The sequence below is a fragment of the Chionomys nivalis genome, chromosome 4, assembly GCF_950005125.1.
Source record: "Chionomys nivalis chromosome 4, mChiNiv1.1, whole genome shotgun sequence".
In the NCBI taxonomy this organism is placed as follows: Eukaryota; Metazoa; Chordata; class Mammalia; order Rodentia; family Cricetidae; genus Chionomys; species Chionomys nivalis.
Window position 1 is genome coordinate 100,629,269 of NC_080089.1, and position 19,477 is coordinate 100,648,745.

Consider the following 19,477-nt stretch of genomic DNA (forward strand, 5'->3'; position numbering starts at 1 on the left):
CTGGGGCAAGTCAAAGGCAGTGTTATCTGGTTTTGGTGACTGGGAAAATGCTGAGTGAGTTGTATATGGATTCAGACATCAGCAAAGCCTCCAAGGATACAGTTGTCAGTACTAATCCTGCTGTTCATCCCTCTGTCTTCCAATTCATATTTATCGAATGCTTACAGTGTGTCATTAAGAAAGGGGTAAAATGGAAAGATTTAAAAAATACAATAATGATGGCGCACGCCTTTAATCCCAGCACTCGGGAGGCAGAGGCAGGTGGATCTCTGTGAGTTCGAGAGCAGCCTGGTCTACAGAGCTAGTTCCAGGACAGGCTCCAAAGCCACAGAGAAACCCTGTCTCGAAAAACCAAAAAAAAAAATAAAAAATAAAAAAATAAAAAATACAATAAAAACCCAAGGTGCCTCTGTCCTTGACGAGCTTGCCTTCTCTTGCCCAAGCCTCTTTGGCTAAAGACTGATTTCTGCCTGCCTGTTGATCAAGCTGTTCTTCCTTTCTAGAGCCCAATGTCTCATCAAGTGATGCCACGAACATTGAGTGTAGCATCCAGCGAGATGGAGATGGCTATATAGTTAACGGCAAGAAGTGGTGGAGCAGCGGTGAGTGTTCTCCGTGGTTCTGCTAGCCCTTTGCCAGAGCAATGCCACGATTCCCGGTCACTGCTTTGCGGTCACAGCTTTAAGTCAGCCTCTGAAACACTATCAGACTTAGAAACAGTACCAAGAGAAAAGGTAATTTGATAAGTTGTAGAGTCTGGGGTGTAGTTCAGTGTTGCTAGAACACAGGCTGAGCATTTGTTTGGGGTTCATTCGTAAGTATCAGTACATGTAAAATCAATACAGTAAATACATGTACTGATCAATACATTTACTGTATTGATTTTATTGCCTAAAATATGCATGGTTAAATGAAAATTAAACTTTATATATAGGATAGTATATTTGCTCATCAGTTCTTAGTAATAGGCCAACCTACATGGGGAAATTCTTTAGGAACTTATAAAATTAGACTCTAGATAGCTATGAGTTTCAAGGCTTGCTTCTAGAATGTGCATAGTGAACCCAGAATGTATTTGGATAATTTTCTTTGGTGACATCATCAGAGCAAATTGCATATATAGGCACTTGCCAGAATGTGTGAACATCTCAGGAAAGTTTATGGGTTTGTCCTTCTTTTAAAGGTTGGGATAATTGCCATTTTATATTTTATAAAATCGCTTATAAATTATGAAACAAAAAAATTAGAGTAAGTTTTGTTGCAATTATTTAAATATTGGAATTTTGCAGAAAAATATTCTTATTAAAATTTAAATAATTACAAATACTTATAATTTCCTCAACATAATTTTCTTTATTAATTGGTTTTAGATCACCTGACTAAGAGCATGATGGGATTTTTTAACTTTTTATTTTAAAGTTGCTGTCTACTCAAAGGAAGTTACAAAATAGTACAGGATGATCTTGGGGGCTCTTTACCTAGTGACTTATCACACAGGATGGTCCCGAATAACCCTTACCCATGACTTATCACACAGGATGGTCCCAGATAACCCTTACACAGTGACTTATCACATGAGATGGTCTTGGGTGCTCATTAGCCAATGTTTTATATTTCATAATTACAGTTGCTATCAAAAGTAGGCAGTTGAAATTTCTATGTGGCACATCTAGATTTGAGTAGCCACCACTGTAGTCAAGATGAAAACACCCCACCGCCATAAAGGCCTCCTCTTTAGAGTACAGCATTTTTCTCCTTCCCACCATGCTGTTTTCGTGTAGTAACTTTAATTTCCAGGTTCTGCCCATTGGTTGTTTACTCTCTGGTGTCTGTCTTTGCCACACCCCCACCCTTTGCTCCTTCTTTGTTATCCATTGCAACAACAGTCTAGTGTTGGACATTTGAGTCTCAGTGTAACACAAATATTTTATTTTGAGTAAGAAACCTCGTGTGTGTGTGTGTGTGTGTGTGTTCAAGCAAAAAGCAGAGAGCATTTTATATTTAAATGGTAAAAGAACTGGTTGGATCTGTAGGAGCCTCGGAATCAAAAGGAATTTCCTCTGCGTTCTGTCTCTGTCTTCTCCAGGATCCATATTTCTTGGCCACTTTCATGATATAGTTTTTGAAGGAGGCCCCCATGAAGACATACAGGACAGGGTTGAGGCAGCTGTGGAAGAGTGCGATGCTCTCTGTGACTTGGATGGCGACATCCATGCGCTTGCTCATGTCACAGTTGGTGATCAGCAAGTAGATGGCATCTATGGCTTGGCAGAACTTGACAATGTTGTAAGGCAGCTGGGTGACAATGAAAACTACAACCACTGTGAGCAGAACCTTGAGGGGCCGAGACTTTTTAATATTCGGCATCTTGACGAGCGTCCTTGCAGTGATGGCATAGCACACCCCCATGATAAGAAAGGGAACCACAAAGCCGATGCAGATTTCCAGCATCTGAATGGATGCCTTCAGGGATGTTCCCAGGTGGTGCGGGAAGATGGGAGTGCACCTGGCATTGTGATTCACGGTATAAAAAACCAGCTGGGGTATACTCAGCAGGGTAGCAGCCACCCATACACAGCCACATATGATCCAGCAGGGTCTCCCCGCTCCTGATTGGCTGGGAGCCTTAGTGATTGCCCAGTATCTGTCAATGCTGATACAAGCCAGGAACTGCATCCCAGAGACGAAGTTTACCGTGTACAGGGCCGAAGTTACTTTGCACATCATTTTCCCTAGAATCCACCCATGGACTGCGTTAACTGCCCAGAAGGGCAGTGTCACCAGAAGCAACAAGTCTGCCACAGCCAGATTCAGGATGTACACATCTGTCTTGGTCCTCTGTTTCTTGTAATAGGCGTAAATTGCCACAACTGTGGAATTCCCTGCCAGTCCGATGACAAAGGCTATTGCAAAGAAGGCAGGGAGGAAGACTTTTGCAAACTGCCTGACCTCTTCTTTTATGCAGATCGTTTCATACTGGCTGTAGTCGTAAGTGTCATTCATTTCGTTTCCCTCGTAGTAGTATTCTGTTGGCTGGCTCTGCTCTAGAGCCATGACACCGAGCTGGACAGCAGGAAGAACACAAGACACTCACTTGAGCATTGCTTAAAAGGAAGCAGCTTTACCCAACATATGGTTTGTGTTTTCTCTAGAGAATAGCTTGTGGCTATCACATGTGTGAGCCTGGATTCACTCTGAAAACTTTAATGGGAGCCACATTGAGCCAGTTCCCCCATCCTTTGTTCTTACACGTCTGTGTGCAGGAACTGGCATTTGTCCATGGCCAACAGACAATATCCTAAGGGATTCCCTTAGTTATTACTAAATCCTAGATAAAGTTGAAGACTTTTAAGTAAATATAAGTTGTTTAGTTTTGTGGGATTTTTTTTATGTGTTTGTATGTGTGGTCTGCATGCATGTGGGTGGGTGTGAGGGCACATGTATGTACATATATCTACAGGTTGGAGTTGGCATTAGGAGTCATTAGATTACTCTCTACTTACTTCTTGAGGCAGAGGTTAGACCCAGAGCTGACCAGCAGAGCTGTTCTAATAGCCAGCTTGGTTCACACATCCTTCCTCTATCTTCTGAGCACTGGAACTGTAGGTGGGCTGCAAGCCCACTCCTTATTTTCATATGTGCTAGGGACCCAGACTCAAGTCCACACGCTTGGACAGCAAGCATTTTAACCACAGAGCCAGTGGTTAAAAACCCAGTCTGGTTTTTCTTTGTTTTTTGTTTTTCGAGTTAGGGTTTCTCTGCATTAAAGTCCTAGCTTTCCTGGAACTAGTTCTTATAGACCAGACTCAGTCTGGTTTTTATAATAGAAAATTTCATCAAAGAACAGAAGAAATGTTGTAATTTTTACAAATAACTTGTCTTGTGGAGTTAGCTATAATAAATTAAAATAAGTTGTCTTGCTTGAAAAAAGGAATGTTTTAATTTTTATTCTACTATGACTATAATTTAAATTTAAATAAATTAACTTGGCATTTGTATAGAGCATTAATGTTGACTTTTCTACAGGAAAACCTCATTTAGTCAGCTTGCCTCCCATGCCTGTAACTACTTGTGTCCCCTGGTCCCTCTCGTGTCCCCTGGTCCCTCTCGTGTCCCCTGGTCCCTCTCGTGTCCCCTGGTTCCTCTCGTGTCCCCTGGTTCGTCTTATGTCCCCGGTCCTTTGAAGCTGAAAATTGGCACTGTCCTGGACTTCTTGCTTACCTAGATCCCCTTGTTTCCAGTTGATCTATAAGTTTGTTTATTCTTGCTTGCTAGCTTTATTTTTTTCCCCTGAGACAGAATCTCACTCTGTAGCCCAAGTTAGCAATCCTCCTGCCTCAACCTCCCCAGTACTGGGATTATAGGTGTGAGCCACCACACCTAGTTTGCATGTTCAGATTTTACCTTGCAAATGGGTCTCAGACCTTCCTGCCCTTGCGGTCTTTAGACTTGTGCCATCTGCCCACTGTGGCCCTTCTCACTGTGTACGCGCGCACACACACGCACATGCATACACACACACACACACACTCACACACTGCACTGTCTTCCTAGCTGGAATCTGACTGTTGTTCATCTTACTCACCAACCTTCCTGTGAAAACCATTCTTACTGCCTGTCGGTATTGTACCTCTGACTTGCCAGTCTAATGCCCCCTCATCTAGCTCTGCACCCGGAAGCACCTCCCTTCCTGAGAAAGAGACAACACAGGGTCCACAGAGTGGACTCCAAGGCTCCCCCTGCCTCCTCTCCCCTCCCTGTCCCCACACAGTAGACAGAAGTGTGCTCCGTTGCCAGCTGTTGGAGACACAGGCTGCTCTGATGAGCATCACCATCGTTCCTGCCTGCCCTTTACCCAGCACTATTTTCTGCCCTCCCTTTACGAGCAAGTTAGTTTGGGTTTTCCTCCCCAGAAGATTCACCCTCGATCAAGGATGTGACTCCATCCTGTGGAGAAAATGTATTTCCCAGCTCCAAGTTCTCTGCAGTCTGAGCAGTTTGATTTCTGGTTGTGGCTGAAGCATTTATTACATACCAGGCACTCTAGCTGCTCACTAAATAGCTGCCAGGTTCTGACGCAACACAACATAACGTACGGAATAGGATGTCGAATGTGTTAGGGGTCTCCTGTCTCAAACTCAGGAATCACGCACTGGCCCATATCACTGCAGTGTATCAAGAAAAGCTTGCACTGAATTCACAAATATTACTATGAATATTACAATGACTTTCATTGTTTTTATTGCCTTTTCTTTCTTAGCTTCTCTATCTTGATTGGACATTTTTGCCCTTCAAAGAATCCCAGGTCTTACAGAATCACTCATGAAAACAGCATTTTCAAAGCAGTACAGGAAAGAACATGAAGTTTCTAAAAAGGTCTTTAACTTGCTAACTCTTCTTTGGATGAATAATGTGAAGGTGCCACTTAGGGAAGGTGCTCCCTGAGGCAGGTGCTGCTGAGGGGTTTTCTTTATCATGCAGAAAGCAAGCAGCAACAGTTTGCAGTGGCTACTTTGTCGTTAAAGGCGTTGCAGAAGCTGCAGTGGCAGCCTCTTGTAGCCTCCACGGTTTCTGCTTTAATTATTAACACAATATGACTTGGTTCTTTCCTCTCTGTTATCACAGAAATCTTGAACTAGATGACAAAGAGCAACAGAACGAAATAAAATATAGGGCGAGTATTTGAAAGTATGACTTTTCCAGCAGTATAAGAAAAATCAGACTAGAAATAGAGATTATTTGCAAAAATTACCCTTCTGAAGATAGAGAGGAAGACTTTCAACTGTTTTTTAAATTATTTTCAAGACAAAAAAATATTTATTATAAAGAACAGAAAGAAATGATCTGGTAAACTCTATTAGCTCCCTGACAAACCAGCAATGGTATTGAAAATAATATATTCTTCTTGATATATTCATATTTTCACTTCAAGGTTAAAGTGTAGAGATGTTCTTAAATAGCTTTTTTTGGCCCATGTAAATGTTTAAACTCCCATGCACCAAGCCCCCATCCCTCACTAAAATAAAAATGCAAAACCTTTGGGCTTAAAAAAAATTTTTTTAATGCATATTTAGGTCAAAAGGAGAAAAAGAAAGAAGGAACCAACCTGTTTGAGCTGGGAGTCTGCATGCAGTCTTGAGTGAGGAGGAGAGCGAAGGAACTCTGACTCACAGGACGCTTGTTTTCCCTTTTTACACCCCGCCTTTATCTTGGATCCAAGAGGGCTTTCCTGAAATTTAACCTCTGGAGCACTTGATTAAGTGCTCTGTAAAGCCTTCCTGTGGAGTCCAGCCAAATTCTTAAATGTCTGGATACAGACGGAAGGAATTCCAGTTTGGCTCCGAAACTGCAGGATTGTCGGGTCCCGCTCAGCGGAGGGGAGGAAGAAAGTGCCTGTAGCTCGCCAGCTCCTTCTCGGCCAAGAGGGGGCACTGAGAGCCGCACCTCGAGGCCACGGGCGCTGCCGGGGAAAGCTACAGAAATACTTGAGAAAGTTACTTTGTCTAAGAAGTAACTGAAATGATTTAAACCCCGAAAGTTACCCTTTTGAAAACCAAATTATGTAAGATTAAGTTCCAGGCAGTCCCAGCAGAACTTACTGTTTCCCTTCAGCGAGAGTTTGTCTACTTCAGCAGTAGGCTCACTGTGGTGTTCTCTCCGGGGTTCAAAGTGTGTCTCTCGTGGTGGCTTTCTCTTGTTTTTCTTAGAACCTTTTCATCAAGGGCCAAATACAAGCCTTCCGAAGTCCTCTGTGTGGAGAGGCTGTTTTCCCGGGCTGCCGAGCAAATGCACGTTAGACAAGGAACCGGTGCGTGTAGAATTGTCCTCCTGCCCTGTTTGACCTCCGCTCACTTCACATTTGCGTAGCATTGCCTCATTTTCTCAGGCACAGGCAGCCCAAGAACCCACCTGCGGAACTTATTTTAGACCCAGGCCCTTTTTGTCCTCTCAGTGAGTGTTACAGCTTCCGTGTTGATTCATGCAAAAAGAGACCCAGGTGTATCTGCCTTCATCCGTATTTCTCCCAGTATATGTCTCGGGGTCAAGGTAGACCTCCTCCACCTCTCTTTGAGGAAGCATCATTTGCATGCAGCAAAACCAGCTTACCACTAATTCGTGCCATTTGCCACTTTCCATGGTGTAAGCATTCAACCATAGCCCGTCTTAAGAACCAAAGTAAAGCCACTGAATGAGAAGTCTCTAACAGAGGCGCATAATCAGCGCTTCTGAGCAGGTGCTAACACCCTTTGTTCTCTTTGTTAATGCTTGTGGGTGGTTTTGCCCGCCTGTATGTCTGTGCACCACATTCCTGCAGTCAGGGCTGCTGGAACTGGAGTTACAATTGTGAGCTGCCGTGTGGGTGCTGGGAATTGAACCCTGGACCTCTAGAAGAGCAGCTAGTGTTCCCAACTGCTGAGCCATCTCCTCAGGCCCCAACTAGTACTGTTTTACTGGGGAGCTAGAAGCACATCCATGAATAGGTAAAGACAATGTAGACTTGGGAATGTAGCTCAGCTGGTAGGTACAAGCCGAGCATGGCAGAAAGCCCTGCCTCGGTTCTCAGTCCCATGTAAGCAAGGTATTTTGATTCACATCTGTAATCCCATCTCATGAGCCTGAGACTGGACTGACCTGGGCTATATGAGCTTTGACTAAAAAGAGAGAGGGAGGCTGAGGGAGGGGAAGAGGGTAGAAAAAAAAATATATGATAGGTGTATACATATGCACAATGGACTTCAGTGCTGCTATAAAGAACAAAAGTCTGTCATTTGGGGGGAACTGGATACAATTATGATCATTTCAAGCAAAATAAACTAGACCTAGAAAAAATATATATATTCTCTTATTTATGAATGCTAAAAGTCAAAGGGGGGCTAATTGGAAAGAGGAAGGAAAAGGGGGTGTGGTTAAATACACAATAGACTTGGATAAAGATGGCATCACACAACCCCTTGGCTTTGTAAAATGTGCATACCTGATCTTTTAAAGTGATCTTTCCCACAGCTGGTCATCCTTCCAGTCTCTCACCCCCTTCAAGAGGACGCCGCCTTTCTTGCTCCCCTGCCTGATCTAGTGTACCTGGCCTCTCTTCCCTTACCTCTAATCTTGTCCTTCTGTACATCAGAGATAGAGAAAGTAGGCATCCAGCCCTCCACGCAGTTAGCAGTGGCTTATGATGCCCCTCGGGTTTGCCTCTTCCAGCCCTTCACGCCCCTCACCTCATCTTAAACTGCTCACTCCTTTGCCTGCCGTGTCTCTCTCCTGGCTGTTACCAGGCACAATTCTAAGGAGGTCTCCGTACTGTCTCTCCAATCCATCTACAATGTGCCTTCTCTCAGTATCTACAAGGCTCACAACCTCGTCCTTAGCTCCCTTTCTTCTACAGTTCAGGACCGTCTGACCAGGGAATAGTGCTGCCCATATGGACCAGATCCTCCTGTATCCATTAGCAACCAACGCAATCTCCCAGAGACATGCCCACCTGCTTGTTTTAAGCTGATCTTGGAAATCTTTCAATGAGTTCCTTCTCATATGACTCCAAGTGACAGTTAAAGCTGACGAGGATGCTCTCATAGACCTCATGGCCCACTCTTAGGACTGTATGATAGCTCCTGTCTTCCACAGCTGTCTTGTCCGTTGTGTTTCTCCAGCATTTATGTTGTTATCTTAGTCATGATGCCAGTCTGTCAGATAGTAAACATTGGATCAATGTATCAGTCAGTTTACCTTAGAGGTAGTTTGATACCAGGATTAAAGTTCTTTCTTCACATATGCAATGTTAGACTTTCCCCATTTTACCATGTTATCTCTGACACATTTCTGGTATTCCACGATGCTACCTGTTCTGTAATCCTAATACTGCTTTATGTATGAGGGAATATATCCCCTCCTTCTTCTTGTTTATCCTACCCTAAGAAACTACATATTTTCTTATGAATTGGATTCTTATCTTGTGAACCAGCTGTAAGTTTATAATAATCTGTACAGCTTTTGAATTAAAAACAAATAATTTTCTTCAAGCATAAATACTCAGGACATAAAGGGTGCCAGGACTGAGCTGGTACTTGTGGCATGGTGCCCTGGGCTCCAGCTCATTTGAGTCATGGTTAATAGACCCTTGGCTATGCCGTGCTTTCATTTCTCCAGATACAGCTAGGGTCGGTGGTAACGGGTAATTTGATAAAATATGAAAGGCAGCTGGGTGTGGTGGCTCAGGCTTGTAATCCCAGCTCTCTGGATGCTGGGACGAGAGGATCACAGGTTCAAAACCAACCTAGGCTATACAGCGAAGCCTGACTCAAACCAAACAGCAGATAAATAAATTAAATACATAAATAAAGAAGGGAGGAAGAACTGGTAGTCACATGAACTGAAGACAGAGCAAAGCATTGCCCACGAGGGCGACTTTCAGAGCACTCAATGCGTATTCGGTTGGATTTTTCCACTTTTAGCCTCTCTTCCATTTCTTCTCAGAATCTTTATGATTCTCGTTTTCTTCAAATGCACTGTAAAAAATTATCTCCTGTCTTAACATAGCAGTGCCTTTGGGCCCCTCAAGATGTCTGTCTGCATCCATTTCTGGCGCTCTGCTGGTGGTCCCACTTTGCCTGCTGATAGGTGTTTGACCGAACTGCATGCTACCTTGTCACCTAGAACGCCACTGGTGCTGGGCTGTGCAGTGAGCGTTGCTGAGACAACCTCAGCTCTTCTTCTCTAGTGTCCATATTACATGTTTAATTCATATTATAGGCATTTTTAATGTTTCATTTTTGCTTAACTCACCATCAATGAGCTTCAGCAGAAGTAATAGTTTATTGCATGTATTACCATAATTTGCTTTATTATTTCTTTAGAAATCTTGCCTTTTTTAGTGTTATAAATCACATCTGCAGAGTGATATCTCTGTAGATAGTGCGATGAAATGAACTCAGTCTAAGAACTTTGAAAACTGTAATGAGGTATATATACGTTAGCCTCTTGTCTTTTATGCCAAAGAGAGTGTCAGCATGATTCGCTTGTATTCGTGATCTTGAATCCTTCCATGTTGGTGTGTAGAAAGCTCCCATATCCCATTAGAGGCCTCTGTTGTGGCCGTAGCACAGCAAGCTTCCACAGTCCTGTTGCACGTTGACTGGACACTCTTCACAGTCAATACTACTGCAGTGAATATTAACATGTCGCTGCCATTCCACAGAGGGACAGCCATACATTTACAGAGCCAGAGACTGCGTGAGTCTGTACTTTTGGTGGGGTTTGCCAGTTGTGTTCCCTAGGAATGGTTTTACTTTGTTACTCCACCAGCGGTGTGTGGAAATGCCGGCTTTCCTCAAAGCCTCCACAATAGACCGTAGTGTAGTAACCCTTTCCTTTCTACGACGCCCAGGCCAGCCCCATGTGAAATACCGAGTCAAAAGCTGCTGTAAATAGTACTTTTGACATTTAGCTAGAAAATGGTATTTCATTGTTGCTTTATTCCACTTTGATTTGGGGGACTGATAAAATTAAATGCTGGCAAAGTCTCTTTTAATTCTTCTCTGTTCCTTTTGTAAATTTGTCCTTTGCTCATCTTTACAGTGGGGCTCAGATATTTTAATACTCTAAGAAGGTATTAAATATTTCGTTTAAAATGCTGAATGATTTTTCCATTTTTCTGATATTTACCTTTATCTCTTAATATAAAATAACTTTATATTGACAAATAATTCGATCCTGTACTTTCACTTATAGTTTTGTGAGATTGTTGATTTTGTTTGTTTTTATCTTTCTCTGTTTGTTGGGGGGGGGTTGTTTTGCTTTGTTTTTTTGAAACAGAGTTTCTCTGTGTAGCCGTGGCTGTCCTGGAACTTAATCTTCTGTTAAACCAGGCTGACCTTGAACTCAGAGATTCACCTGCCTCTGCCTCCCTAGTGCTGGGGTTAAAGGTGTGCACCACCGTACCTGGCTGTTTTTTACTTTGGTTTGTTTTTTGTGTTTGGTTTTACTTTGGTTTGTTTTTATTTTGAGGAAGGGTCTTAGGTAGCCCAGGCTTTCCTTGAACTCAGTACGTAGCCAAGGATGGAACTAAACTCATGATCCACTACCTCCATCAACTGAGTGCTGGGATCACAGGCACACACCAGCACACTTAGCCTCATTTATATTTTAGATTTTAAAATTCCAACCCAAAGATCTATGAATATTATTTTTTACTTGTTGTTTGTGGGTTAATTCTTTAAATGTTTTGAAAGCTTCAACCCTAGTCTATTTGGAGTTCATTTTGATCTGGTTACAGCAGCATTTAAGACTTAGCAATCATCAGTCTTTCCAAGGCTGGCTTAACATGTGCTGAGGGCAGATTGCCCTGTAGAAATGGTGTGAGCTCTGAGAAAACACATTGGATAATTTCCCTCTTAATCATGGCCTTGGACGATAAGCTTTCCCAAGTGGGAATTTTATCATAAGAAGGGTCTTATCTCACAATGTCTTCATCCTGATTTGAACCATTACTATTAGAGCTGAAGCCAAATTAAGTATAAGTGTTTTCACTCGAGCAAGCCCGTGTTGGTAGATATCACCTCGAGAGCTCCGGGTGACTGGCTATGCTCTGTGTGGTACCATGTGTTTGTGTCACTTTCTAGACACAAACACAGCGGTCATGATAATTCTAGTTGCCATTTTTCCTTCTGTGGGAAACTGATCTTTGATGGATAACCATGTGAACTGGGAGCCTCTGAAGTTAAGCTCCTGAGCAAACGTCATGGGATAGAATTCATAGTCTGACTGGATGCTGGCACTTGAACCGTCTCGCAATAGTCTGCAGCGCTGAGAACAAACATCCTTATCTTGAGCATCTGTTTTCGCTCACAAGGCCTGTGACCCCAGATATGCTGGCGTGTTCTCTGGACTCTGCCTTTCCTATGGCCTGTCTCATTTCTGACATTCTGTATCCTGTTCAGTAACTAAAACACATAAAAGAGGGGATTCTCTTTTCTACAAGGGCGTTCCAGCTGCTACCCCTGCCAAGTTCTGCCTGGAGCTCAGGGAGCTTGATATATTTATGAGGATTTGCATCTCGTTCTTCTGAATCAGCCAGGTTAATTGCAAAACATTGCAAGTCTTATTGATTGTGTATTCCCCGACTTGCTCTATTTAACAGTCAGCAGAAGAGCTGACTTAGATGTTTTCTGTTTTAGAATCTGAATTATTCAAAAAAGAATCTGAATTATTTTCCATGTATTAATGAAAAAGATAAAAATTAAAGAATTGTTTGTCTAATGTTTTGAGGTTTTTTTTTTTTTTTAAATCAATCTGTGATCTATTGAGGGGTTAAATGAGGAAGAGCCTAAAGCATTTTCATTCTGAAAAGCATGGTTTTAGAAATTCTCATTCTAAATAGAAAAGAAAGAGGGTTGTGAGCCGAAGTTCCAGGAATGGTAGAGATGATGCTTCCTTGTTTCACTGACACAGAGTCTCATGAAGCCCCCAGGCTGGCCTTCAACTCAATATGAAGCTCAGGATGACCTTGAACTTCTGAGCCTCCTGCCTCTGCTTCCCTTCCCAAGTACTACGATTACGGGCATACTGCTGCTCCCCGGTTTGTTGTATTTATTTATTTATTTATTTATTTATTTATTTATTTATTTATTTATTGCGGTGTTGGGGGTTGAACCCAACTTCACACAGGCTAAGCTAGCACTCTACCCGCCCCTACCCCCACCCCCAGCCACAGCTCCAGGCCAGGTTGCTCTTCTGACGGTGGCGGTGTCAGCTTCTTATAGGACTGGTAATGAAAATGACGTCAGTCTGTCCAGATCCAGTCTTCAGCAGTGTGCTCACCGAGAAGGTGCTATGTTGCATGGAGCATGGAGAATTAGCCTTGTGGCTTATGGGCCTCTAGGTTCTGGCTCTAACTAGGAAAATATTATTGAGGAGTTCAGAGTGAGTTGTTATATTAAAAAAATTTTACTCTGCAATTTCTAAGAAAGAAAGCATGACGTCATGGGGCCTGGAGAGACTGCTCGGTGGTTAAGAACACAGGACTGGAATTCGGTTCTCAGCACCTACACTGGGCAGCTTACAATCCAGGGGGATCTGTGGGCTCCTGCACTGCACTCATGTGCACCCCCCCACACACACAATTTAAAATAATTGTTAAAATCTGAAAAGCAAAGCATAACTTCAGGTGATTACAGAGTCTGTGCAAATCAAAGGGGGACAATCTCCCAGATGAATATTTTCCAAGAAGGAGTTGTAGCTAAACAGTAAAACTCCTCTTTCCTGTTGGTTTTGTTGGTCAATTGTCTGTCACTAAGCTTAAGGCCTTGAGCTGATTAACAGGGAAGAAAGGTTTGTTCCTGCTCAAGGCTGTAGAGACTCTGGTCAATGGTCAGATGGCCCTAGTGCTCTGGACCCCTGGAGCAGATGCTCAGTGGCAAGGGGAGGGGTGCAGAGGTGGCATGGGAACATAGCAGAGCAGAGCACTTAGCCATAGCCATGAAGTAAACAAGGAAGAAGAGAGAACTGAGTCCGTGGTCCTCTTTCCAGGCATATCCAGCATGACTTAATGTCTAAGCCCCACATCCCAGGGCTGCACTGCCTCCTATTAGTGCTCCCCAGCCACAGTCCTTTTTTAACACAGGGACATTTAACGTTTAAACCAGGGCATTGGTGACATAGAGCAAGCGTGCTCTGCTGAATTGAAGCCCCTGTTGTGCCATGCCAGCACTGACCCAGCAGGCTACTTGAGACATGGCAATGTGTTTTATTTCAGTAACCGCGTTTTTCCATATTTATTCTTGTACCATTGATCCTTTTTCTTTTAATGAAAAACACACATTCCCTTTTAGTATAATAGTTTCCATTTCCCTTTCTTTGAAGCAATTGGATTTAGTAATAAGATTATGTTGCAAATGCCCAGCAGGGTGGAAAAACGATTCCCGTTTTGCTATTTAAATTTCCCGTTTCACTTAGTTAGAAGACACCTCCCTTCCTAGTCACCCATAGAGGTCACATGTACACATCTCTGCATGTTCAGGCAGTTCTGGTGGCTGTGACTGTGGAGGCATCGGAGCTATGATTCAGGCACAGCTGAGGTGTGCCCTTGACTTGATGCCAGCCTGAGAACGAGTGGAGGCGCTTGCTTTATGCTCACTGCCTTCTCCCCAAGCCTTCCCTTTCATGGAGGAAAGCGGTTTTTTTGTGGGTATTTTTGTTTGTTTTTTGTTGTTGTTTTTTTTTTTGTTTTTGTTTTTGTTTTTCGAGACAGGGTTTCTCTGTGGTTTTGGAGCCTGTTCTGGAACTAGCTCTTGTAGACCAGGCTGGTCTCGAACTCACAGAGATCGGCCTGCCTCTGCCTCCCAAGTGCTGGGATTAAAGGCGTGCGCCACCACCGCCCGGCTGTTGTTGTTGTTGTTGTTTATTAAATATACATTTTATCTTCCCTCCTCTCCTCCCACCTCCTGGGTACAACACCCCGCATCCACTCCTCAGAAAGGTAAGGCCTCCCATGGGAGTCAATAAAGCATGGCATATCAAGTTGCTGGCAATGATGGCGCACGCCTTTAATCCCAATACTTAGGAGCCAGAGGCAGGAGGATCTCTGAGTTTGAGGCCAGCCTGGGCTACAGAGCTAGTTCCAGGATAGCCAGGACTGTTACACAGAGAAAACCTGTCTCGAAAAACAAACAAACCAACAAAACTAGACTATTTTGTGTTTTTAAAATCCATTTAAATGTTTCAGTAGGCAGAGTGTGCATGTAGGATTTCTGGAATTACACATCATCACATGTGAGGAAGTGGCCCTCTGTAACAGGAGATGTCCCCACTGTTTGTGGGTTGTATGTTCAGATTAAAGAAAAACTGGAAGAGAAAAATGAAAACCACATGCAGCCTCCCTCTCCCAGCCGGAATCTATAATCTGTTTATAAGATGGCAGGCTTTGCTTTGCTTTCCTCCTTTTTGTGGTGGGGGTTGTTGAACAGAGTCTCACCAGTAACTCAGTCAGGTTAGGAACTCAGGCTCCTCCCACCTCAATCCTGCTCCCCACGCTGAGTTCTGGGATGGCAGGCATGTGGTACCGCACCCAGTTTGGCACTATACCCTGCTTAGTTTTGTAATATTTTTTTAGTTCCTATTATCTAGTTGAAATGGTAACAAATAAGAGCAGCTCTACCAGCTTGCTCATCCCCACCGCACCATGTGGCAGTGCCATGCCCTGGGGACAGCAGTGGCTGCTTTCTGATTTCCACTTTGATTCAAGGTGACCAGCTTTTCCCTCATTCCCTATCTGATGTGGGTTTCGCTGCCTAGGGGATCAGCCTCCAGCAGGGTAGGGCTTAAAGTGACTTTTTTTTAATGTTATGGAAAAGACATACATTCCCTTGATGGTTTCCTTTATTCCTTCAAACCTTTTCTTTATTCTTCTCTTGCATTTTCTATTCTTTCTCTTATTCTTGATGTTTTTCTTCTAACTCATTTTAACTCTGTCATAATATTCTTTCACTTACAGCTTATATACCCCCACAAAATCTTTCAGGCAATATAAAAATTACAATGTGGTTACATTCTGTTTTTCAAGTGAATGATTACCATGACTACAAGTCAAAAATAGCGTGTTTCCATATTCTTTAAATGATTAAATACTTTATGTATTACAGGTAAAAACAAATTATCCCAAGAACCCAGGTACATTCATACCTAAGCAGCTTGTTATAGATTAATCATGTGGCAAGCAAGATATTCTTCTCAGTCAGGTCTTTTACTGGCAGACTGTGTTTTGCAGTTACAAAGAAAGAGCCAATTACTTTATTATTTATATTGAAAGGTAATCTTATAAGGAATCATAAAGGAATCACAAACCTAAACTTTTATACATAAAAAACAATCAATCAGCTCTGCTTTAAATATTTAGGGTGCATACCTCCTCAACAATAGTTTTTTATATCAGGAAATTGAGGGCAGAACTGGATACAAAGAATTAATCGTCACCTTTGGTCATCAAACAATCCTAGCAAGAAAGAGCCATCAGCTAGTAATAACTGGGTTACTCTGCCCTTGTTTCCTGACCTTAATGAGTTCCTCACTCAACCATGTGCCTTTCTAAAACTTTAGGTTGTCTTCTTGGGTTTCTTACCTAAAGCTATTATTAAAACATCTGTTCTAACCTGAAGTTATTGTAGGGCTTTGTTTCAGCTAACAATGCATAGCAAAACCTGTGACTTCATCTTTCAGCATTCGGATTACAGGAATTAGAGCCGGCCTGGCTCCTGAGACGCGATTGTTTGTCTTAGTTATTAACTTGCACTGCGGTCTGTGTGATCTATGCAGCTCCTTAGGTGAAACTCACAGGCCCTTTTCTTGAATTTATTTTCCTTCATCAATACTCTATTACTAATACATCAAAATCTAACATTATTATTATCAATTAGACAGTACAGTTTAGGAAGAAATCATCTGTATAATAATCCATGTTGGTAAAAATGCCCAGCAGAACAGGATGTTTCCGTGAGATAAACACACACTATCACAGGCAGTGGGAATCTCCCCACTCCCATTCACACCATGTGTAAAGACAAAAGACATTCTGGAGTCCGTGGCCTTGCAACCTTACTTTTCCAAGATTCACCCATCAGGGTTTTGCCTCCTGGTGGTCTGAGACCCTGAAGTCAGTTGCTATCCGCTGCTCCTCTGACATGGCCACCAACTATAGTGAGCACAGTACTTTCGTCCTCCAGTCTGTCATTCTTATGGGAATGCGAGCTGCTCCATTTTTCAGTTAGTCCTTGGCCACTTTCATGTCCTCCTTTCCTGGTCCCTCTGCAGGACTCTGCTGCCTCTATTTCCCTGGTGTTCTCGCCCTCACCCACCTCCCAGATACTATTGGAATCTCTCATCTCTCAGTGGCCACCAACATCCCAACCCTGCTTCACTTCCTCTTTTTCCTTTTCTCTACAGTTTTGCCTTCACTGCATTTTGACATCTTTGTCTCAGTGAGCATCTCAGCAGTGTTCTGCCATTTTGAATCCTTCCAGACTGTTTTTAGGAAAGCTATCGGCTCAGTTTTCGTGTGTGGGTTGTTTGTGGTGTATAGTGTCCTGTTTCCCTGGTGTCTCCTCAGATTGAAAACCCGCAAGAGCTACAGGGCTGTACCCACTTTATCCTGCTGCGTCTCGAGAGCCACAGACCCAAATGTGAGGCGCTTCAGATGGTGTGAAAAACAGATGCCTCCAATCCCCCCCCCTTTCTCTCTCCACCCTCACCTTCCAAAGTCTTTTCTCTTGTTCCCTCTGCCTTCATCTTTCTAACATTTAGCATCTTCTCTGCATCCTCTCCCAGCCCTCTCCAGCCTGAAGAGGGAAAGCAACTGTTTGTGGGGACAGTCTTCGCTTGCTGTTCCCAGGCCCTCCCGGCAGCCCCACACTTCTTCCTAACCGTGCCGCAAATGGTAATCCTCTAGGAACTGGTGTTGAGTTGTCTTGAGACTTAATCATTTCCAATTCACAACTAGGCTTGCTTTGTCTCTACTCCCGTTCCTTCCTTCTCCAGATTATTTTGAAATAAATCCCAGATGTCACATGATTTTCTCACAGATGTTTTAGTGTGTGTCTCAACAAGGGCTCTTCATAAATATGACCATAATACCATTAGCACACCAAAGCTACTAAATGCTCTAGCAGATCCAGTGAGTGCAAATGTCAAATCGTTTCATAGTTGCCACTAATACTCTTTGTTTTGCTGCATCGAGCTGGGATCCCAGTGAAGCCCAAAAGTCACTGTTGGTTGATATGCCTTTTAAATCCCTTCTAAATATACAAACTACATCTCCATCTCCTGGAATTTTATGGATTTTTTTTCAACTATTTGACGTAATTCGTTATATGTCTCACTAAATGTTCATTTGATTTGAAATCTATTGAACTCTCTTTGTATAAAACAATTAGGAAAGAGAATTTGATCATCTGAGAGTCAGATAGATATGGTCAGCAGTCTGATACAGTTCTTTTTCGCTGTGTGATTAGAAAGCTGGTCAATTGGTAGTTTCCTCAAGGGGCCAGGTGTTATTATTTTTTATGCGGGGTTGTTGTTCGGGAGGGGGAGACGAGACACGCGGGGTTGGGGAAGGAGAGACGAGACACGCGGGGTCCCACGTGGGTAAACTTTAATGGGGGAGGGTAACATACAAGGAGCGGGAGTGAAGAGACAGAAGGGAAAAGAGGGAGAGGGCGGGTTGGAACGCCCGTTCTTAAAGGGCTCTGGGCATTCTGGGAGAAAATGTCCTGCGCGTGCGTGGTTTTCCACTGTACCACTGGGGTTTGTAGTCCACTTGGAGACTGTATTTTCTGCGCATGCGTGGCCTTGTCTCCAAAAGAACAGCACCAGGTACAAAGAATTACAAAGTGTTCTTTTTTAAGAATCACATTTATGGCCAGGTGGTTGTAGCGCATGTCTTTAATCCCAGGACTTGGGAGGCAGAGAGAGATAGGTGGAGCTCTGTGAGTTCGAGGCTATCCTGGTCTACAAAGAGCTAGTTCCAGAACAGCCAGAGATGTTACACAGAGAAACCCTGTCTTGAAAATCCAAAACCAAAAAAAAAAAAAAACAAAGAATTACTTTTATTTTGCAAATGAATGCAAGTGTGTGTGTGAGTGTGTGCATGCATATGAGAGTGTGTGCATGCGAGAGTGTGTGCATGCATGGAGGATGCGAGAGTGCATCCATGCGTGGAGATCAGAAGACAACTGAGTTAACTCAGATCGTCAGTCTCAGCTTCACCCTTACCCTCTGAGTCCTCTCGCTGGCCCTTCAGTGTGCCTCTGCAAGGTCCTCAGGAGGAATTCTCACCAACCCTGAAGTGTGATAAAGTAAGATTTTACATTCAAAGTAGAATAACTTTATGGTGTCTAATTTTTACCCTTAGTAAACCTATAAATAACCCTACCATCTGAGGATGGAATCAGAGCCTAGAAGATATTACATCAAACTAATAAAATTTTACAGCCTTTCCTGTGAGCGAATGCCTCAAGTGGCGTGAATGAGAGCGAGGCCGCTTTTGCCTCGCGATCACAGCTGTTTCACGTTGCTTTGACGTCTGTGTATTTTGGCACAGCAGCTTTCATTGATGGAGTCCAATCTTGTCCTTGCCTAATCCTTCTTGAATGATGCACAGCATGGACGAAGTGTTATTTTAATGAATCAAATAATCGCCGAACTAAACTTGCAGAGAGTAGAGTCCTCAGAGTGAAGTGTGAAATAAGAACTCTCTTTGTTCACTCTGCTCACTTTCTCCTGGTCTTAGGAGCTGGGAATCCCAAGTGTAAAATCGCAGTTGTTTTGGGAAGAACGGAAACTGCTTCTGTATCCAGGTAACAAAGCGGTTCTGATGGAGAGGGCCATGAAAGTGAGCCAGGTGTTCTTTATGTTCATCTAGTCACTTAAAGTGTACCACAACAGGAGATATGTTAATAATTCATGTTGTAGATCTGCATCTCAATTGTTTTAC

The 19,477-nt window shown here is 43.1% G+C and overlaps 2 protein-coding genes across 2 annotated transcripts in view; one reads left to right on the top strand and one right to left on the bottom strand.

Moving 5' to 3' along the window:
• Nucleotides 1-19,477, top strand: part of Acad11 (acyl-CoA dehydrogenase family member 11) — a 79,484-nt gene that overhangs the window by 44,089 nt on the left and 15,918 nt on the right. The window contains exons 13-14 of the mRNA XM_057766345.1: nt 504-602; nt 19,274-19,340. Coding sequence (XP_057622328.1) covers nt 504-602; nt 19,274-19,340 — 166 coding nt within the window. The remainder of the gene's footprint in view (nt 1-503; nt 603-19,273; nt 19,341-19,477) is intronic.
• Ackr4 (atypical chemokine receptor 4) lies at nt 414-6,569 on the bottom strand. The gene is made up of 2 exons (XM_057766348.1): nt 6,107-6,569; nt 414-3,063 (listed from the first exon to the last, which is right to left on the bottom strand). The coding sequence occupies exon 2, from the start codon at nt 3,052-3,054 to the stop codon at nt 2,002-2,004; it is 1,053 nt and encodes a 350-aa protein (XP_057622331.1). The 5' UTR covers nt 3,055-3,063; nt 6,107-6,569; the 3' UTR covers nt 414-2,001.